General features: G+C 33.0%; 4 protein-coding genes across 7 annotated transcripts; 2 read left to right on the top strand and 2 right to left on the bottom strand.

Annotated features, from left to right (window-relative positions):
* The first annotated feature begins 4,790 nt into the window (after positions 1 to 4,790).
* LOC120088682 (calcium-dependent protein kinase 2-like) lies at positions 4,791 to 7,774 on the top strand. The gene is made up of 8 exons (XM_039046101.1): positions 4,791 to 5,792; positions 5,902 to 6,045; positions 6,120 to 6,272; positions 6,433 to 6,548; positions 6,662 to 6,829; positions 6,909 to 7,036; positions 7,142 to 7,241; positions 7,334 to 7,774. The coding sequence occupies exons 1-8, from the start codon at positions 5,090 to 5,092 to the stop codon at positions 7,424 to 7,426; spliced, it is 1,605 nt and encodes a 534-aa protein (XP_038902029.1). The 5' UTR covers positions 4,791 to 5,089; the 3' UTR covers positions 7,427 to 7,774.
* A 2,636-nt stretch (positions 7,775 to 10,410) lies between these two features.
* Positions 10,411 to 12,517, bottom strand: LOC120089468 (splicing factor 3B subunit 6-like protein). 2 transcript variants are annotated; one of them, XM_039046948.1, is made up of 2 exons: positions 12,047 to 12,515; positions 10,411 to 10,702 (listed from the first exon to the last, which is right to left on the bottom strand). In XM_039046948.1, exon 1 carries the CDS (start codon positions 12,425 to 12,427, stop codon positions 12,050 to 12,052), a length of 378 nt encoding a protein of 125 aa, XP_038902876.1. In that variant the 5' UTR covers positions 12,428 to 12,515; the 3' UTR covers positions 10,411 to 10,702; positions 12,047 to 12,049. The 2 variants fall into 2 exon arrangements, with proteins under 2 accessions (XP_038902876.1, XP_038902877.1); XM_039046949.1 differs by lacking the exon at positions 10,411 to 10,702 and adding an exon at positions 11,722 to 11,955 and having other exon boundaries at positions 12,047 to 12,517.
* A 742-nt stretch (positions 12,518 to 13,259) lies between these two features.
* LOC120088135 (lateral signaling target protein 2 homolog) lies at positions 13,260 to 15,861 on the top strand. 2 transcript variants are annotated; one of them, XM_039045224.1, is made up of 3 exons: positions 13,260 to 13,396; positions 14,254 to 14,568; positions 15,722 to 15,861. In XM_039045224.1, the coding sequence occupies exons 1-3, from the start codon at positions 13,379 to 13,381 to the stop codon at positions 15,767 to 15,769; spliced, it is 381 nt and encodes a 126-aa protein (XP_038901152.1). In that variant the 5' UTR covers positions 13,260 to 13,378; the 3' UTR covers positions 15,770 to 15,861. The 2 variants fall into 2 exon arrangements, with proteins under 2 accessions (XP_038901152.1, XP_038901151.1); XM_039045223.1 differs by having other exon boundaries at positions 15,719 to 15,853.
* LOC120088134 (dihydropyrimidinase) lies at positions 15,823 to 21,561 on the bottom strand. Of its 2 annotated transcripts, none has more exons than XM_039045221.1 (13): positions 21,347 to 21,560; positions 21,020 to 21,181; positions 20,818 to 20,869; positions 19,928 to 20,197; positions 19,600 to 19,811; positions 19,213 to 19,333; positions 18,559 to 18,646; positions 18,379 to 18,457; positions 18,006 to 18,093; positions 17,774 to 17,814; positions 17,628 to 17,680; positions 17,099 to 17,255; positions 15,823 to 16,338 (listed from the first exon to the last, which is right to left on the bottom strand). In XM_039045221.1, exons 1-13 carry the CDS (start codon positions 21,449 to 21,451, stop codon positions 16,147 to 16,149), a joined length of 1,620 nt encoding a protein of 539 aa, XP_038901149.1. In that variant the 5' UTR covers positions 21,452 to 21,560; the 3' UTR covers positions 15,823 to 16,146. The 2 variants fall into 2 exon arrangements, 1 of the variants encoding a protein (XP_038901149.1); XR_005484833.1 differs by having other exon boundaries at positions 16,201 to 16,338; positions 17,628 to 17,697; positions 21,347 to 21,561.
* Positions 21,562 to 22,216: the final 655 nt, after the last annotated feature.

Genomic DNA, 22,216 nt, shown 5'->3' with positions numbered 1-22,216 from the left:
GTAAATCATATAATGATGTAAAAATACCATAAAGGGCATAACAGAAACTTCAATAACAGAATGGTATGACTAATATCTAACTAATTAGTTTTATGTATAATACCAGCCATGTTTAATTTTTCTAAACAATCTATGATGAGACTATTTTGTTTCTTGTTTCATTTTTAATATTGTGTCTTGTTCTGTGTCTTTCTCCTCAAATTTTCAATTTCATTTTTAATCCTGCCATTTTTTATTTTCTAACTATGTTTGATTTTCTAGCCATGTTTAATTTCAAATTTTCGTTTTCAATTTCATGTCTCATTTTGATTTTCCAACCATGTTTAATTTTAAATTTTTCTATACATACAACCTATTGTTTCGTTTTTAATATTGTTCTATGTTGTTATAATCATGATGCCCATGTGAATCTTGAATTGTGTTAGTCCTATTTATTAATTTTTTGCATGTTTCAATATTATGCATTATTAGTTACTTCATTTATTAAATTGTCCACTAACTTTAGTAATGACTGTTCTGATTGTTTGCTAATTTTATTAATAACTATTTTGATTATTTGTTGATTTTATTCCACTTGCGTATTTCCACTGTCCATTCAACCACTTCATTAATGACTCAACCAATTTATTAATTGGATTTGAGTTCATTTACCCATGATGGATGCAAACTTTTCTAAGCAAGTTGTAAAATGGTCATGTATACATCAAATTATGTAAATTTTTTTGAGGGAAATGATTTTAATCAATTTCATATCCAGTCTCAATTTTTTTTAATCAGTGGAATGAATTTAATGAATTTCATATCCGGTCTAAATTAATACTATTTTGTAAAATCATTAATGAATTTCATATCCGGTCTAAATTAACACTATTTTGTAAAACCATTTGGCTTTCTAATGAGAAGTTTGGAATGAATAATATCAAATTGAATTGTATATCATATCTTGAGATTGGAAAAAAAAAAAGAAATATATAGTGTTCATACAGACAAATTATTATAGAGAACAAAAACTGAACCAAATAGCACTAACATATGAACTCTGCACACCCAAACACAAACATATGAACTCAGACATAACAACTTTGCACACTTAAACAGAGACATCATAACTCCTCATATATTAGAACTCCAGACATCCTATATCATCCCAGCGCCCCAAACAACCCCTTGGTCTTTTTCTAACATTAACTTTCATATAATCTTTGAATCAATGATAAAATTGATTTCTTCATGTAATGTTGTTGCTTTGCCTCAACTAATCTAAGAACACTTCAAAATTTTCGTTGCAAGCAGTGACTCCTAAAAAAGAATGTATAAATTTAAACTCTATTTGGTAACGATTTGATTTTTGTTTTTTAGTTTTTGAAAATTAAGCCTATAAATGCTCCATTCCATCATTAGATTTTATGCTTTGTTATATACTTCTTACTAATGCTTTCAAATGTCAAGCCAAATTTTGAAAATTAAGAAACAACATAGTTTTTAAAACTTATTTTTGCTTTTAAAATTTTGCTAAGAATTCAACTATTGTACTTAAGAAATATGTCAACTATTGTAAGAAAATGAGAGGAAATATGCTTAATTTTTTTTAAAAAAATTCATTTTTGCTTTTAGATTTTTGCTAATAATTCAACTATTATGATTAAGAAATATGCAAACTATTGTAAAAAAATGAAAGGAAATAGTCTTAATTGTTTTAAACTCTTAGAGGTTGTTTGGGGTAAGGAATTATTATTAGAACTGGTTGCACAAATAATAATCAGATCTAAAATAATAAAGATGTAGAACGAGGATAAACATATTAGGGATATAGTACAAAATTAGCGTCAAATATAATTGATACCAACTATCAGTGATAACTATATAGGTAAAATACCAAAAAGCCCATACGCAACACATCATTCACGCTTCTTCTTCCGATTTTCTCAAATTAAAAACTATCGGTGATAGCTACTGATAACTATTATTAGTTGCTATCATTAATAGTTTCTATCAATGATAACTTTCAATTTGAGAAATATTAATACAACCTCAAAATAGTAACACTTGAGATATCACCTTTTAATTTGGTATCAGTTTTCAATGGCTATCATTGATACACTTGATCAATTGGAATCAAACTTGAAATATTAACACCGAAGGCTATAAGTGGATATCGATGATAAACTTTTATAAGTAGTTATCAACTTTTAAAAGGAAATTATCATCTTTCAAAGATTAACATTTAAAATTATAAGTGATAGAAGTCTATCAATAAGAGATCTATAAGTGACTATCTCTAATATTTACCCAAGTCATATCACCTATATCATTAATATCATTCTTTTTATTGATATATACTCAAGTCATGTCACTAATATACATATATCATTGATAGTTATGGCAATCATTGATAACTTCAATCAATGGCTATCACCGATAGCTTTTAGTAGTGGCTATCAATGATAGAATCTCATCGAATGAAATTGACTTTTATACCATTGACATCATCGATAGATTGATATCACCTAAGTTATATTACCGATATCACTGATATCACTTATACCGTAGTTATTGGTGATGGCTTCTATCATTGATAACATGCTATTAGAGATAACTTCTGTCATTCTTTTTTACCATCAAATAGCATGTCATCATCAATAACTTCTATCACCGGTAAACATGTTATTAGTGATAACTTCTAGGCATTCCACTTACACTTTAGTTCGAGATTCAACTTTATTAATTAAATTCACTAAGTTGGCTATCAATGATAGACTTTTATAAGTGACTATTAACTGTGAAAAAAGCATCAAAGATTAAGCTATCAATGATAGAAAATATTAGTAGCTATTACCGATAAACTTTCATTTGCTATTTATATTTAGTAGTTCATCATAATAATCAAACTTGATGATTGACTTGTTGGTGTTAAGTCACTTATGAATTGGATACTTTCAAATTTTGGGTACAAAACCTAGTCTCATAAAATTAAAAAAAAAAAAAGAAATGAAAGAAGCAAAAATCGGATAAAGAAAAGAAAAGAAAAGAAATAAAGAAAGAAAGAAAATAAGGAAAAACTGGAGAAAGAAAAGAAAATAAAAAAAGATAAAAAAAAAAATAAAAGAAATGAAGAAGTAAAAATCGAAGAAAGGAAAAAAAAAAGTGTGCAACAAGACAAGACAAGACAAGGGAGAATACAATTTTTATATTTGCAAATATTTTAAAGATGTGATATATTTTTAGATTTTTTTTAAAAAAAATTATTTTACTATCTATTACAAATATCCTTGTTATTATAATTATAGATTGTTATAGTTTGGTTATAATCGTTTGTATTTGCAGTATAAATTATTTTAGTTTGAGTTATAATAATATGTGTTTGAGGTATAAACTACTTTAATTTGAGAAGAAAATAGTAAACACGTAGTAAAGAATAAAAAAATGATGAAGGTAAAATAGTAAAAACTGTAACAAATGAAAATTTTGAAATAATATTAACTGTAGCTAATTGAATATTAGAAAATAGTATGTACGCTAACAAGAGATGGTTATTATAGTCTTAGCATAATTTCGGTTAAATACAGTCATTTTTATAATAATTTTAAATTCAAATAGAAAAAAAAAAAAAAAAAAAAGGTCCAAAAGGGATGGAGTAAGAGTCGAAAACGATCGTATTTTTATTTTGTATATTTTCTAAAAGAGTAACCTATTTTATAACGGTCAAATCTACATTTGTTACCATTTGTTTTATTTTGATCTGAAAAAGAGGAAATATAGTTAAATATTCATAGGCTGTTAAGTGATTGATATTTTGATAGTTGCAAACACGTATTTTGCCCTTAGTTTAGTTTTAAAAACATGTTAAAACTTTTAGAGCAAATCACAATTTAGTTTATTCGATAAATCTCTCGTAAATAGTTATTGCGATAGTGATAATGTATAGGAATTTATCTAATCTTAAAAACTATTTATGAGATTTTATATAAATCGACTACAATTTAACAAAGAAAAAAAAAATAATAATCAAAATAATCAAAACACTATTTTAGTCCTTATATTTTGATTTCTTTTCAATATTAGTCTATACTTTTAATAAACCCTAAATTTGTTATTATATTTTATTATATGAAATTAATTATATTATTTGTTCCTTAAATTAATTGCTCTATGTTTATTTTAGTTGGTTGAATTGATCTTTCCATATCTCATACCAATATTTTTTTTATTAAAATCAAATTGAGTGCTTAAAAGTATTAGTTTTAATTACTTGACTATTTTGGGTTGAATTTATTTGCATGAATTTATTGTTTAAATCACTTGTTAACGAAAAGTTTGTTGATTTGTTTAATTGGACCCACATTAGTAGAAAATTATAAATGAGTTTGATTAAACCTATTCACCGTTCTAGGATTGTCATACCAATCATATAATATATATATGATAAAATTGTTAAAAATATTTTCAAGTATAACAAATTTAGATCACGTTTATAGAAAGTTCATTAGTGTTTACTAATGATAGAAAGAAGTGTATCATTGATAGAGATTGGTAGAAGTATATCATTAATATTATTAGTGATAGAAATTTGTATAAATTTATCATTGATAGAACGTCTATAGATATTTGTTTTTTTGCTATTTCTGCTAATAGTCTGACATTTTTGGTGTATGTAAAAGGTTTCTCTAAAATTGATTGATTTTACTTAGCTAATTTGGATAATAAAAGAATAGGTTTAAGAGACAAACTTAAAAGATTTATAATTGAAAAAAAAAAAAAAGAAAAGAAAGAAAGAAAGAAACATCAACAGACAAGAATGTATTTTTAAGAAAAAAAAGGAAAAAAACAGTTGAAAATAAGCGGGAAAGGCTCAGAACCTTAGAAATGGAAGCGGAAGGTATTGGGAAGACAGTGTCAATGGGTTGCTTCCTGAAATTGCTCTCAATCGATCCCGAGTCATCCAAGCTGTCTTCTCCTCAATTTCCACCATTTTTCTTCTTCTTTTTCTCTTTCTTTCTCATTCTCTATACATGGATTTTTCTCTCTCGTTCACCTTTGGTTCTCCCCCAATTCCCTATTCACTCTTGTCTTCTAACCCACCACCTCCGCCATGGGCAACTGTTGCTCTCGTGAAAACCCCGACGAGGCTCCCACCAGCGTGAAGGGAGAAGAATCCAACCCCGATAATTCCAAGGGTGATGGCGGAAATACCAACCAGAACAACTCCGTCAATAATCCATCCAATAAACCTGCTCCTTCTGCCTCGCCGGCGGCTTCCACCAAACCTTCCAAGTCCTCCCAGATCGGTACTGTTTTAGGGCGGCCGATGGAAGACGTTCGATCTACTTACTCCATTGGCAAGGAGCTGGGAAGGGGTCAATTCGGGGTAACCCATTTATGTACTCATAAGGCCTCTGGCGAACAGTTGGCCTGCAAAACCATTGCCAAGAGGAAACTTGTAAATAAGGAAGATATTGAAGATGTTAGAAGGGAAGTCCAGATTATGCATCATTTAACTGGTCAGCCTAACATTGTTGAACTTAAGGGAGCTTACGAAGATAAGCATTCTGTTCATTTAGTCATGGAGTTGTGCGCTGGAGGAGAGTTGTTTGATCGTATCATAGCCAAAGGCCATTACACCGAGCGAGCCGCCGCGTCCTTGCTCCGAACTATTGTCCAGATTGTTCATACTTGCCATTCCATGGGGGTTATTCATAGAGATCTTAAGCCTGAAAACTTCCTGTTGCTCAGTAAAGACGAGGATTCTCCCCTCAAGGCTACCGATTTCGGTTTATCAGTCTTCTATAAGCAAGGTTTGTTCAATATAACCTGACTGTTTCTGTTATACTTGTACATTATCTTGAAATCCCCGATTTATCTTGTTCTTATTCTGGTATGAATGTTGTTGTTGTTGTTCTATAGGAGAGGTATTTAAGGATATTGTTGGTAGTGCATATTATATTGCCCCAGAAGTCTTGAAGAGGAGATATGGACCTGAAGTTGATATTTGGAGCGTTGGAGTTATGCTATACATTTTATTGTGTGGTGTTCCACCTTTCTGGGCAGGTAGTTTTATTGATCTCTTTGTTGGGTTGTTATTACCAAAAGCAATCATTTGATTAGAGAAAATTGGATGACAGAATCCGAACACGGAATATTCAATGCCATCTTGCGTGGTCACATTGATTTCACTAGCGATCCATGGCCTACAATATCACCTGCAGCAAAGGATCTTGTAAGGAAGATGTTGAATTCAGACCCCAAGCAGAGATTGACAGCCTTCCAAGTTCTAAGTAAGTTCCTTCCTACACAAAGCTGAATAAGATAAAATAACTATGGATGGTTGAATGAAACTATGAAGGAAAATTAGGAAGAGAGAAGGCATCTTTATGAATTATGACCATCAAACAATGCCTCTCACTACATGAATATCATTTCCTTTTTCTCTATCAGATCATCCATGGATTAAGGAGGATGGAGAAGCACCTGATACACCACTTGACAATGCGGTGCTCAATAGGCTCAAACAGTTCCGTGCGATGAACAAATTCAAAAAAGTTGCCCTTAGGGTAAGCGATAACGAACCCTTTGTTTCAAGCTACCCCCTCACTAGAGAAAGAATAAAAGAAGAGACAACAACAAAGGATTTTAAAAATTCTAAATAATGTGTCAAATGGGGCAGGTGATTGCGGGATGTCTTTCAGAGGAAGAAATCATGGGGCTCAAGCAAATGTTCAAGAGCATGGATACTGATAACAGTGGGACAATAACGCTTGAAGAGCTAAAACAAGGACTAGCAAAGCAAGGCACAAAACTCTCTGAATATGAAGTTAAACAATTAATGGAAGCCGTAAGTCTTTTCCCTATCCGTCTCAATTCAAAATTAGTGTTCTTGCTTGAATCTGAATTTTACTTGCTGGTTTCTACAGGCTGATGCCGATGGCAATGGAACTATAGACTATGATGAGTTTATAACAGCAACAATGCACCTGAACCGAATGGATAGAGAAGAACATCTTTACACTGCCTTCCAGTATTTCGACAAAGATAACAGCGGGTAACGGAATCACATTCAAGTCAACTAATTGCTTAAGTTTTCAGTTTGAAATGGATAAGGGAGTGGTCATTGATGATTGAACTTCTAACTTTGTTCTGTATTCAGATATATCACTACGGAAGAGTTAGAGCAAGCTCTTAGAGAATACGGCATGCACGATGGAAGGGACATTAAGGAGATCCTTTCTGAAGTGGATGCAGACAATGTAAGTTGCTAAAAATCGTTATTCTCACACTGCTGTGGATGTCAAGACCAGAAACTGACCAAACATATCATGTTTATGAATAATTTGTACAGGATGGTCGCATCAACTATGATGAATTTGTGGCGATGATGCGAAAAGGAAATCCAGAAGCGAATCCCAAAAAGCGTCGTGATGTTTTCGTTTGATATTGGTTTGTTGGGAGTGAACTGGAGGAGATGATAAGAACTACCACCTGAATGTTTTGTTCTTCAGTGGAGAAATTAATATGAAGGTGAAGTTTTACAGATGTTCATTGTACATTATTTTATGTAAAGTGAATGGGAAGGGTTGAAGCAAAAAAGAGTGTTTTTTATCTCGAGCATGCATATATTTACAGTGTGAATGGTGGTTGCTTTCAGAGATAGAAAATCGTCTTTATAAAAAAAAGAAAATGAAAAGGAAAGGAAAGGAAAGGAAAGGAAAGGAAAGGGAAGGGAAGGCCAATCTTACCTCTAATTCTTAGGATTTAATGGTGATTTTCTGATGTTATTAGCTGTTCTTGTCCACTATTAGACAGAATAATTATTGATCTTGTGGTTGACTGACGGACTAGAAACATGAATTCATTTGAAAATGTCTCTAATTGTATTCATAAAACAAAGAAAGCTAATAGTTTCTGAACCCAGTTTCTGTACAATTTAAATATATGGTATCTTTGAGATTGTTCAGTTGAAATCCTTTCAAGAATGGGATGTATATGGAAAATATGGAAGTATTGGATAATTGTATTATGTTTTATATCAAATTTATATACATGGTAATATCTAATGGTTGTGTGATGATTATTAATTCATTAGTATGAAGTGTCTTACTATAATAAATGTACATTTTTTTCTTTACAAATTAACGGAAAAAAGCTGGTGATCAAATATTAATAGATTAAATTTCTTCGAACTTTATATAGTACCTATTTGCATAATTCAATAAGTCAGTAAATAATAAATTAATTTATTTGATGTAACCCACATTATTACAAAATGTTACTATTATAACAAACAATAAATAGAATATCACACTACTAAAAATTGCGAACTTTAGGTGGGCATCAGAGATTATTACTAACCTGATAAATAGTATAGTATAAAATCGAAAAGGACAATCCTATGGGTTACCCACTGGTAAACAATAAGCCGACTCAAATCAACTAAATAAGTAAAACAACTTCACGTAGTGGAAGATGAGAGAGAAGGAAAACAAGTATTTTTATTTTTAATTTACATTAAAGAAGTTTTTATACAAATGTGAAAGTTATATATTATCTTTTAAAAAAAAAAAAAGTATACATTTATATAAAACCTTTGAGGTGTGTTTGGGACAAGGGCTATCCTAAAACTATAATAACTACTATTTGCTATAGTAAATACTATTTTATAGTTCTCAATTAGCTACGGTCAATACTATTTCAAAACTCCAATTTACTACCATATTTACTATTTTCTATAGTTTTTATTGTTTTACATTCACCATTTTTTTATTATTTGCGATAGTATTTACTATTTTATTCCCAAACTAAAATAATTTATACCTCAAACATATACTATTATAAGTCAAACTAAAATAATCGAGATCTCAAACACCTAAGACTATAATGGCCAGCTCCTTGTCCCAAAAGTCCCCTAAGGATGTGTTTGGGCAAAAACTATCCTAAGACTATAATAGTCACCACTTGCTACATAGTATTCCACAATTAGCCACAATCAACGCTATTACAAAATCCACATTTGCTACAGTATTTACTATCTTACATTCATCATTTTTCATTATTTGCTACAATGTTTACTATTTCATTGTCAAACTAAAAGAGGGAGAGGAGGGAGTGGGTTGGGCAAGAAGTTGATTATTATAGTCCTAGGTTATTATAGTTGGATTATCATAGTTATATTTGAGATGTAGATTATTTTAGTTTGAGTTCTAATAGTATGTGCTTGGGGTGTATATTATTTGGATTTGAGAAGAAAATAGTAAATACTATAGCAAAGAAAAAAAAATGATGAATGTAAAATAGTAAAACATGTAGCAAATAGTAAATACTCTAGCAAATGAGAATTTTGAAATAGTGTTGACTTTAGCTAACTGATGAATTCAAAATATTTATTGTAGCAAGAGGTAATTATTAAAGTCTTAAGATAGTTTTTGCCTCATACACACCTAAATAGTTTACAACTCAAACACATACTATTACAACCCAAACTAAAATAATCTACACCCTAAGCACAAACTATTATAACCCAAAATAATCTACACCCTAAGCACAAACTATTATAACCCAAAATAATCTACACCCTAAGCACAAACTATTATAACCCAACTATAATAACCAACTCCATAGGAGAATTTGTACGGATGACTCAAAAATTGGGTCAAAAATATCAAATGACCTCAATTTTCCCAAAAAAAAAAAAAAAAACAAAACAAAACAAAAGCCAAATGATCATTTATTAACGTCAAATTCGAGTAAAATTATCAAAACGATACCCTTGTGCATGCGAAATGACCTCTTGCTCACTCAGCTTCTCACTCTCTCGCACTCTAATCCCATGCCTCTCTCACTCCATCTTTCCTCTTTCACATCGCTCTCCTCCCTCACAGATCTGTTGTCTCGTCCAATCTCGCTCTCACTTTCACTTTAACTCTCGATCGGACTATTCAATCTCGCTCTCGTTTGGTCTCGCTCTAGTTCACCCTCCATGATCTTGCTCTAGCTGAGGTTTGTTGCATCAAGATTGTCCATGCCGTGCAAAAAGTCATTTTGACACCTTTTTTTGAAAAGTTGGACCATTTTACATTTTGGACCCAATTTTTAGGCCATCACTATAATTATTCAAACTCCTTGTCTCTCACATCCCCTAACTTTTAAAATTGAGAGTCTAAATTAATTAATTATGTAAAGTTTAGAATTTAAATTTATACAATTACTAGTTTTAGATTCTAATTGATACAACTCTCAAAACCAAAGGGTAGAAATTGAAAATTGCACTAAATAATATTTTAAAAAGAAAATGCTTTCATTTGTAATTTATGAATTTGCACCCAAGTGAACTTTGCTAATAGTAATTGACATGATATTCTTGCTTGAAGGTTTGATCCTATCGAGCCGTTGTACTTCTAAATTTTGTGAGTTCACAAATCAAACACAATAATGAGCACACGTCATATACAAAAGGATCTGTATGAGGAAATTCCATCAGAGCAAGATACGTTAATATATATAACTAAACTATGCTCAAGAATCTTCTTTCATGCTCGCAATGAATGTAAAAGATACAACCCAATCAATATAAAAAGTAAAACCCACGGAATTGTAATATAACAACAAACATGGAAGGGAAAGCTTTAGGTCAGGGCGAACAAGATGCCTCCTTTCTGAACCATCCTCCTCAAAGATACTTTTCCTTTTCTTCTCAAATGCTCCACAGGAATTCCTAACAGCAGCGCAAATAAAAAGGCCTTTAGCACTTAGTATCCTTAAAACTTTGATAGTTTTCCACAAGAATATGCTTGAATCTGAAGAGGTGTAACTTAGATTGATATATTAGAAAATGTCAATATAAGTGATAGATAGATATCCTCACTTTCACTCGTATTTCCATACATGGTGTGTACCTGTTCGGGATGACTTTCTCTCACACCATGGGCCTTCAATATAAAATATTGGTCATGGAACATAAATTTATGACATTCAATGTTTTGCAAGGGCTATTCATTAGAACTCATGGGCACAGATGTCCAACTTACCGAACAAATCTCGTTCAAGTAAGGTTGTAAGGTCATCTGTGCAAGGGCTATTCAGATAGCACAGCACAGAAGGTCTAAGCCTAAGAGAGCCGAAGCACTCACAAAATACAAATAGAGGGAAAGGGTATAAGAAAATCAGCCAACATAGGCAATAATACATCTTATAAGCATATGAACATTGCAAATTAAGAAGTCTCCATCAGTAGAAAGTTACTATAGATACAACAAAAGAAGGTAAATAGAGCTATAACAAATTCGTACTATCTAACTAACTCATAGGTTGGTCTCTAATTTGCCACAACTTCCTCCATATTACTCTCCCAACAAAAACCTTTTGAGCAACCCAAATAGATCCTAGTCGTGCAAAGCGCAAACAGATTTCCACAAATATGTTATCATAACATTAGAACTAAAGGAGACAATTATACAACCTATAAAACAGATCCTGTTCAAGTAAGGTCGTCAAAGACGTTATCGTAACAGTTGTGCGGACTTTCAATTTCTAATGCAAACTCATATTCACTTCTTCCTTGCACAATGGAGGACAAACACTGATCTACCATTTTATCAACTTCAGAAAGAAGATGATAATCCCAAACGATAAATTATATTCAATGCTTTAAAGTGCCAAACCTGATTAGTAAGATGTCTGATGGCTACACAGATCATCGAGATGGCAGAAATCTAATATGCACAATTACTTCAATTAGATAAAAGCCACCATACCAAGCTTACTACATATTCACAAAGTCATAACTTGGACATTTATATAGAAGTTAACTACCCAAGAACTGCAACCATATAAGAGAAATGAAAAAGGCCGGACAAGCGTTAAGAACGAGTGCTTACAATTTAATTGTAATTAACAGAAACAGATCATGGCATGATCAGAGCAATGATAGCAACCATCAATTAAGAACATTAGTACACCTATGAAACCCTAGAAAGAGATAACTTCAAGTTACAAACAATTTGACTCAATTCCAGGATTGCTAAAGAAAATCTTAAGAAAATTAAGCTTCATATTACACCTTTTACTTATCTTTCGTGGAAACACCGTACTTCTCCTGCATCCTAGCGAGTTCATCCTCTTTCTTCTTCTGGTCGAACTTTTTGCTCATCTTAGCTTGCTGGTAGTACAACACGATCAGATACCGATTGGCAACGTTGAAACCGGAGAGATGATCCACCGCCGTCTTAGCATCATAGATATCTTCGTAAACAACAAAGGCGGTACCTCTAGTATCCTTGTTCGTCCCAATCCGAATCTGCCGTATCGCCCCGTACTTGCCGAAAATATCGTACATCTCTTCGCTGGTAATGTTGAAGGGCAAATTTCGTACGAACAAGACTCTGTTGACCTCCGGCGGCAGCCTCGTATTACCCTTGCGGGGAAGGCTGAATGTGGCCATGGACGAAAGTCTCTAAAGAGCCTGTTTGGGAGAGAAAAGAAACTGCGAGAAAATTCGAAATGCGGGAAATATCGGAGGGGAGGTGATTTGTGTCGTTTTAATTTGGTATTTATCTATTATGGGCCTCAGCGAGCAGGCCCATCAATTTTTATGGGCTTGGATATCGAAGAGAAGTGGGCTGGATCCGACTTAGGCCCATTAGGCAACCAGCCAGTTACCATCGTCGTTGAAACTTATCAAAATAATAATAATAATACTTGGATGGAGAACCCAGCTGCTCTCTTCTTTGTACAATTGGAGAAAATATTTGACAACCATGAGAAAAAATATTAACACTTGGACAATTCTAAACTATACCAAATATTTAAGTCCATATCGCATGATTATAACTTTTATAAAGAGCCCTTTTAAATATAAAATAATATTTAAAAATATTTACACTTTATAAAGCAACAAGTATTATAAGTACAAAACACTTTTAGAATTTTTTTACACTTTTAAAAATTTTTGCTATGAAATGTAAATATTTTTTAGATTTTTTTATTTATATTGGTTAGATATATGAGAAAGAGAAATTAGGGAGAGGAAAAAAAAAACATCAAAATCATATACAAAATGTGATTAGAGTAACAAAAAAGTACTCATTTTTTTTGCCCTCATAGCTCTCTCATGCTAAATAAAGGAGAGATCTGTTTTAACAAGGAAGTAAAATGAAGGTGGAAGAACACAATTGATTGTTAAATTTTATTTTCTTCCTTTCTTTTTTAGATAAAGAATTTGGTTTTTTTTTTTATGGTGTTTGTCTAATTTGGATGTACCTATTTTGAAGTTGTTTGTATTTAGAACAAACATATATAGAGAAATGGCAGTTTTTTTATTTGAAGGTTTCTCACATTCATTTTCCCTCTCTCTTTTTTGGTCTCCTACCTCCTCCTCTCCTCTTGAGACCCTATGGCCGCTCGGACGGAGGTTTGTTTTTTTTTTTTTTATTTGTTATCTAATGATTATGCCCTTTTTTTTATTTCGATTCCAATTCCTTTTATTTAACTTTTGATTGTTTTGATTATGTTTTGAAATCCAAATCAATTGGAGTTCAATCTGGGCTTTAATTCTTTCTAACTTTTCAATTTGGCTCTAAATGCTATATTAATTAAAAGTGGGTCCCTATGAAAATTCTCTTATTTTTCCATCTTATACAGTATATTTGTAGTAATGTCGTATTATTAAGATCTCCAAAGAAAGAAAAAGCAGCTTTCGGAAGATAATTGTGGCTCATGGTTTAATTATTTATGTTTTAGCAGGTAATTATTAGATTTATGTATGATGGTTTGGCATTAAACTTTGGGAATCTTTTAAATTCAGATTAGGTAAAAGAATGAACTATAGAAACTAATTGTTAAAAAGTCTGATCAAGAGATGTTAATCTTCCAAAATTTCCGGCAAAAAATTATAAAATTTTCACCCAGAACGTCCATAGTTCTTTTCTGAAATAGAAAGTAATGAAAAATTTTGGGTGCAACCATACGCAATAAAAATCTCCCATATCTTCCATGTGGCAGTTTTTTTAAATAATCTTTTTATTTCTTTTTTATCATGTATAAAAAAGTACTGCATGGAAATTAATTGTACCTAATCATTACTCTTCTCTTATTATCTTCCTATTTGATTCTCTTGCATCTGGATCAATCCCAAAGCAAAAACAACGATAATGAATAAAAATCAATCAGAATCACAAAAATTGGTGAGGTGAGGAAGAGAGATATGATGAGTTCCTTTTGAAAATGTAATTGAAAGTTTGGTTGGTGTGTGTGTGTGTGTTTATGCAGAAAAATAGGTGGAGATCAGTTCCAGAATTTGGGGGGTGGGATCACAATGCGCCTGGAGCAAGCAATTATTCTGTTGTATTTACTCAAGCTCGTGCCGACAGGAAACAGCGAAAAACTGACTTAACTGAGTTCAAAAGAACAAGCCTAGGGAATGAAAGAGAGTTAATGGCAGCCACGGGTAAATGTCATCGCCACCAAAAACATCACCATCATCGACATCATCACCACCATGAACAACAACACCAACACCAACACCAACACCGCCACCATCACCACCACCGTCATCAACCACCAGCAGATGACTCTGTTGTCCCAGTAAGCACTTCCATTTTTTTTTTTTTCTTTTTAGTACAAACAATTTGAAAAATGATGGATTTGGGCCTCCGACCTCGAGGAAATGAGTACTTATAAAAAAAACTCACAAAATACATAAATCATGTATACTCATAAAAAAAACTAACAAAATATCAAATCATGGGTAGTCGTGGCCACAGATTGAATCTGTTCTCTCAAAGTCTTTTAACAAACCTATGATCATCTCAACGAGCTAATCCAAACTCTGAACTTAATGAAGCAAACCTAAATTAAACAAGAATCGAATGTAATATTTGAAACCAGAAGCTGAAGAAAATATGTATAAAACATAGTACCTGTTGGATACTGAGGCTGAGGAACAATTGCTGTATGCTTGTATCTATCCCCTTAATGGAAGGTTGTTTTTATATCATCCATGATGGTGGCAACTTCATTTATAGCCTTCTGTGAAGTTACCCTCTTCCAGTAATCAGAGCTTTTTCCCAAATTTAACCATAGCTATTACTTTAAAGTAATGCACAATTATCTAAAAGTTAAGACTACAGTTCTTCCTAAAGTAGTGTCTTGTTCAAGCATACAATGAACACAAGGATATTTGTGATATTATTTATAACAGCAGGCTATCTAAGATCATTATAAGGATACTCCTTATGATATACAATATACGATTGATAGGATAACTTTCTACGATCACTATTTAGAGTTCCTTGTTATCCAACAGCACAAAGTAAGGAAATAAGCAAGAACAGATAGTTTCCCAGCACATTCAAGAGGGCTGGTTTCTCTCCCCTGAGAACATATACGTTCCTACATAAAATTCAAGATAACGGCCTCTACCCTAAAGCAAAATATATAAAGACAATCCCTTCCCTCTTACAGCAGTGCGCGTTCCCTTCAGCCTTTGTCTAGGGCAAAAGTCCCTTCTTGTCCTGCCTGGAATAGACCTTATGGATTGGGGGCCTACAATCATTTCAAGATGGATCTGATATTGACCTAAAAATTAATAATAAATAAATAGATAACCAAAATCTTTTAGTAACGACTAATGTGTAAGGAACATGAGTAATTACATCATAACATTTTTAAAAAAAAATTGAATTAATATAAATATTCGTGATTTAATCCTTGCTCTTTCATTTCTCTTATCCAGCAGAAGAAAAAGAAGATTCTGACCTACATCAATTGTTGTATCAGGCCTTGATACGAGACAGAAGCCAAACCACTCCTCTATGTTTTAGTCATATTATGCTGTTCTGAATCTTTTTTTTTTTTTACTGGCATGTAAGTGTAGATGAGACACGTTCATCATATGGATAATTGCATCAATTTCCCCCCTCCCTGCATCTTATTTAGGTTCTTTAGCTTATAAAAATGGAACCTTGAAATTTATTTCTTACTTCATGGAGCAAAACAAGATAAATAAACTATGCTATAACATAATATCCTGTCAAGTATCTTAAAAAGAAGTTGCTATAGATCTACATGGTGGATACAGGCCATGCAATCTCGGTTATTCCATCTATATCAACTATCCATCATCTATTCTACCCGTTTTCACAAACTACGATGATTGGAGGTTTAAGTTGAGGAATGAAAACGTTTCACCGGAGCACGGGTCGAGGACAGGTACTGAGCATCTGCCTTGTGAATTCCATCAAACAAGTAATTAAAAGCTGGCATCTCTATGTACTTCCCAGCACCTGGAACGACTTTTAGCTCATTGTTTTCCCAAACAATTCTTCCTCCAGCAATTGTCACTTCAACCTTCCCCTGTGAAAAATATGTGCGCTCTTAAACATAAGCAGATTACTGTGTCCAGAAAGTTGTGTTAATATTGCATGTGATGATGACTAGAACAGATTAAACAGTTCAATATGGGCATGCATACATTGACAAAGTTCACGACAAGTAGTGTGCACCAAAAAGGATCTATTGGACAAGATTTGATATGTATGCGATTATCTACAGTTTGAATTCGTATTCTGAGCAAATTTGAATTTTAAAATACGTGCAAGTATAATGATGAAAATAGGGCCAATGTACATGGTTCTGGAGAGAAAAAAAAAATCCAGGATCAAGTGGTCTTTATACAAAGGAAAATTTACGAAGGAATAAAATAACAGGAATTCACACAGAATCGAGTACAAGTATACTTTATTGGTAATTGACTACAAGGCTCACATATAATTCAATTGATTCGCTTTCCCATTCTTTTCTTAGAGTTCCCTCCCGTTTCTCCACTACAACTCTATTTTTCTTTTGTCACTCCTAATTAACAAAGTATCTGCCCCAAGGTTGTTACTAAATTAGAACTAACTCCCTTCTAACGGTTGTTCAAAGGAATTCACACAAAATTATGATTTATGAATAAGCTGTTCTTAAAGATGTCGAGTCTTGTCTCTTAAAGCCTAACATTAACTTAATTACCACATTATCCATTCGTACCTCTTAAAATTATAGCACAAAGCAAGCAAAAATCACATAATTCTATTGTCATAAGAGAACTGCAGTATGGTTTTCAAGCTTCTACCTTCCCTTTCTTTCCGTCATAGACATTTGTGTCAGTTCTAGAGTGATGAGCCTTTGCAGATATTTCAAAACTTGCATTTGGATTGAGTATAATTATGTCTGCATCAGATCCAGGAAGAATTGCTCCTTTCTTTGGATAGATATTGAAAATCCTAGCACTGAGTAAATAATAGTAAACATTAAAACACCTTGTGTAATGTAGGCAACAAAAGTTGTTTGACACTTTATCTAAGTAAAATAAGTGCCAAAACATGAGAGGTGGGGAAATTCAAACTTCTAATCTCTTAGTCGAAGGCACATGCCTTAACTAGTTAAGCTATGGTAACAAATAAAAAGTTATACAAAACCACTTTAAAAATAAGAATGGACAAGGAGTTCCTCTAGAGGTCATTAAATAGAGACGAGACCACATACCATTCGTAATTCTCTCTCTCTCGCGAACAAGAAACAATTTCTTTTTTTTACAAGTTGCAAACTTTTTGTTTGATTTATGAAAAGAAAAAAGAAGTGTTTCAAACAAGACCACATACCATTCAGTGCTTGTAATCCGAACATAATCACGAGCAGATATTTGACCAGACTCCTGAATGTTAGAGATTTCTGGATGAGAATCATAAGAAAATGCAAACTTAATTGTATATTCTGAAAGAATAAAATAAATGCACGTACAACTTACCACCATTGTATTCCATACCAAATGCATTCTTTCCTCGATACCTGAAGATTCCAAGTTGTCAAACATCGAAGCAAAGAAAGTATCATAATTGAATTGGATATGCATTAAATCCAGGTCCTCAAGATCTCACGTTGATTGCTAATACAGACCACCTAATCTGTCATATCACTAGAAAAAGAAGAGGAAGAAAGAGAGACAGAGGGAGAGAGAAGGTAATATCTATAGCAATTACCATTGACGCCATTAGGAATTTTTCGAAAGTCATCGATCCCTATGGCTTTCTGTGTAGAATTAAAGACACAGTGATCGGTTCCCACAAGCTGCAAATTATAAGCACGTTGAGAAATAATCATCATCTAAACATGGAGATTTTAAAATGTTGCAATAATGTACCCAACTGTTAGGATTACAATACTAACATAGTTTCTGGAGATCTTAATTTTTCATAAATACGCTCACATAGGACACACATTCACAATGAGAAACCAGAACTCAAGCTGTAAATAGTAGCCTTCTGAAATTTGCATGATAGCATAACTAAATTAATTTGTCAGGCATTTTCAACGACAGTATAGCAAATGTTTCATTTCCGTAGTTATAATAACCTGCAGAACTCCAGTTGAAAGTGCTGCTTGAAGGGCCTTATCATGTCCCGATGGTCTAATAGGAGGACTCATGACATACCTGACGATGATACGGTCGTGATGCATTAGACTTTTTACTTGAAAAAAACAATATAGCGATAAGGATAAGGTTGTACAAGAAATACTAGAACAGCTAGTTACTTGGCTGCGTTGACAAAGTCAGGGTCCCAAAGCCCAGATTCATCTAGAACTAACCCAGAAACAACTGGCTCTCCAATTACCTTCTGCCCTGCAGCACAAAATAAAAGTTATCTGCCAGCCCAAGAAAATAGACTGTCATATAGCAGAGAAATAATTCCAACGGAGAAGGATCATAACAATTCGTGAGGAGGAAAAATAGAGGAGCCAGTAACAGATGGCAGCAAAAAATAGAGGAGCCAGTAACCATGTGAGAAGGCGAGTCGAACATTTCAGTCACATGAATTGCATTTGATTCAGAGAACCAGGGGTAAAAAGACATTTTTAAAATAAAGACATCAAGGCCAACCACACAAAGGTTTCAAAAGGAAGGATCTTTGATTTTTTCTCCTACTTTAAAAGCCACCTTTTCACGCACACAGCCAAAGTTCTTCAGTGCAATACTACTTGTGCACCCTTTTGGACAATTTGGGTTGGACAAAATGAAAAAGCCTTTGAAGATGTTCATAGACCTATTGGTTTGCAGCACGCCTAAACCAATAGACACAAGTAATAAATTCATTGAACTACAGGGTACACTATGATGATTCTGATTCATTAAGAACTGTCAGTTAAATATACCATAGAAATTTTAAAACATAGAATAGAATCTGGCACCTGCTTTTCGAGCTTTGGCTATTTCTTCCATTGCATCAATGCTCATAACATGAACCACATATAGAGGAGTGTTCACAAAACTAGCCAGACGGATTGCTCGGGAAGTTGCCTCTCCTTCTAACTGCGTTAATTTCAAGCACACACAAAGAAAGAAATACCCATGAACGGAGAATGGCAAGTGAATTAACAAAAATAAACCGTCCATTACCCATGAGTTCAACCAGACAAATAATCAGTAAAATAATGTGCATAAAAGAGTAACTTCATCCAAAAGTTCCATAAATTCAAATAATAGTCTCATCCAATAATAAAGCAAGCAGATAACAGTGACAAGCAAGTGGCACAAATGCATTCAATAGATTTTTTTCTTCTTCTTCTTTTAATTACCACAGCAGGCCGTGAAAGAGCATGTCCCTCTGGACCAGTTATACCAAGTTCAATCATTCTCTCCTGTCCTTCAAATACAGCATCACCATTTTCAGCATGCACCATGGCCAAGGCACCAAGAGATTTGCACTTCTTCAATCCTTGTAACAAGAGCTCGTCACTGATCATTAACACCCCCTTGTATGCTAAGAAGAACTTGAAAGAATTTATCCCTGAAAGTCAGAAAATGTGAAGAATGAATATTGATGAGAAAACTTTTAATGATATTTCGAGATGAAGGCAATTTGATCCATAGTCTATTGGCTTAAGGTGAAAAATGATAAGTAACCCTTCTCTTTCACCATGATTTCCATTTCCTGTGAGACAACTTCATCCCATTTTGTGATTGCCATATGAAAACCATAATCCATGCACGATTTCTTTGCTTTTTTCTTGTATGATTCAAACCCTGCTGATAGGCTTCCGTTCACTGGAATAACAAAGTCAATGTGCATGGTCGTTCCACCAGCTAATGCTGCAGCCTGCCCAGTGAAGAAGTCATCAACTGTTTCAGTACCCATAAACTCGAAAGCAAGATGTGTGTGAGGATCGATTCCTCCTGCCAAAATTCCAGGGGAAGAAAGTTTCAAATTTCAATCAACCACATCAAAATGTACCGTGTATTTTGCTGATTCTAAGATTAGAAATGAACTAGAAAATTGAAAGCGAACTGGTTCAAATAGTCCTGATGGAATAAGACATCCATTGTATGCATGTATTGAAAGAATTTGCTCATATTCAGAGGAAAATTTTGAGAAGTAGGTATCGAGGACAAGATTCGAGAGTTCCTCTCTCTTCCCATAATCCAATAGACTAAGCCCAAAAAAATGCCTATGTGCGTGCAAAACTACATCATATACAACATCAGCTGCTCATTCTTTTCCCGCGCTTCATTTATAATGATACTGAAGGCGTTTAATTTTTCAAAGAAACATGTGAAGCTATGGGTATCGCAGTCAATAGAATTTTAATGATGGTATAAAATAACCTGACGCACTCTTATGAGACAATATTTTTTGAAAATTTTACAAGAAAGGGAGCATCGAGGATGCAATTGAGTAGGGTAGCCAATGGAGATTGAAGTGTCTATACATATCCTTCATTAAAATTGATGCCAATACACTTAAGGCATGCTTTACTAACTTAAAAGCAGGAAACAAGCAACAATTGTAATTTAACCTGGCATGACATATTTTCCAGTGGCATCTAGGACCGCAACATCATCCCCAACCTATTATTGGCAATTAAGCGAGTTAACATAATATTCAACAGCACAGATCAAGAGTAACAGATCGCCATTCATAACCAAAGCTTTTGAAGTCACAAACTCGCATCAGTCATCACAGTGAATTGCTTCACCGTGTTATGAATAAAAACATACCTTGATATTAGACTTCACAGCAATAATAATCCCGTCTTCCACATAAACATCAGCAACCTCCTGATGATGAGCATTCACAACAGTTCCACCCCTTATCAGTAGCTTCGACGATGATGCTATACCACATGTTGACTTATCGATTCCAATACCAGCGTCACAAAACTGAAATATGATTGAGAAAAGATGGCGTGAGAAATAGATTCATGTTTCAAGAAATTAAAATCGCAAATCCAATTGAGTAAAATTTTGGCATCGAAACACGAATAAGATCGTATTTCTTCGTTTTTTTCAACCGTAAAATGGATGTCAGTCAACGGTTCAGAGTACCTGATCAGATTGTGCGACAAAACAGAATGAAGAAAGAAGGAGAATAAGAACGAAGAGCTGACGTCGCTCCATGAATCTCAGTGCACCGCTGAATGGAAGCTTCATCAACGCTCAAAGAACTACTTGAAGTGAGAAAGAACGGATCAAAGCCGAACTCTTTCCCGGTAATATCCCATTTCTAAAATTTGGATCGAATGAAGTCCACGTCTGTTTCCTAAACTCTTAATGGATTTATTTTTCCTTTTTTTTTTTTCTTCCTTTTCTTAAATAACTTTTTTCATGTAACAAAAGTTTGGTTGGAAAAAGTTCGAGATTAATTTGTATTTTGATTTTTTTTAGTGTATTTATGAAAATTTTGTTTGAGACAACATTTTAATTATAAATTATAATGATTATTTTTAGAGAAATTATTTTAAATGTCAAACTCTCGAACCTATTTTTAAATTTAGCAAAATGTCATAGTCTATCTGTGATTTATCAATATCTATTAGTGATAGATGATACTAATCTATCAAGGATAGACATTTTATTGTATTTATAAATATTTTGATTTATTTTTCTGTATTTAAAAACTACCCTTATTTTTTTATTTTTTTTTTAAATTGTCATTATTCTAAAATGGTCATATTGAAATGAAACTATATAAATATATTTTTAATCTTGTAACTTTTTTTTTTCCTTTGGAACAAAAAAAATTAGTATTTTACCTATGTGTTTGAAATAACTTGGAAACAGAGTAAAAAAAATTGATTCTTTATAAGTACTTATAGGAAAGTTAATAATTTAAAATGTATTTAGACTCGTTTGGATTAAGATTTTTTTTTTAAATAATGTTATTTTAATATATTAGCAAAAATAGGGTAGGGTTGA

This window comes from Benincasa hispida, chromosome 10 (genome assembly GCF_009727055.1).
Source record: "Benincasa hispida cultivar B227 chromosome 10, ASM972705v1, whole genome shotgun sequence".
Lineage (NCBI taxonomy): Eukaryota > Viridiplantae > Streptophyta > Magnoliopsida > Cucurbitales > Cucurbitaceae > Benincasa > Benincasa hispida.
Note: the sequence above shows the minus strand (reverse complement) of the source record. Positions and strands in the feature narration are given on the sequence as shown.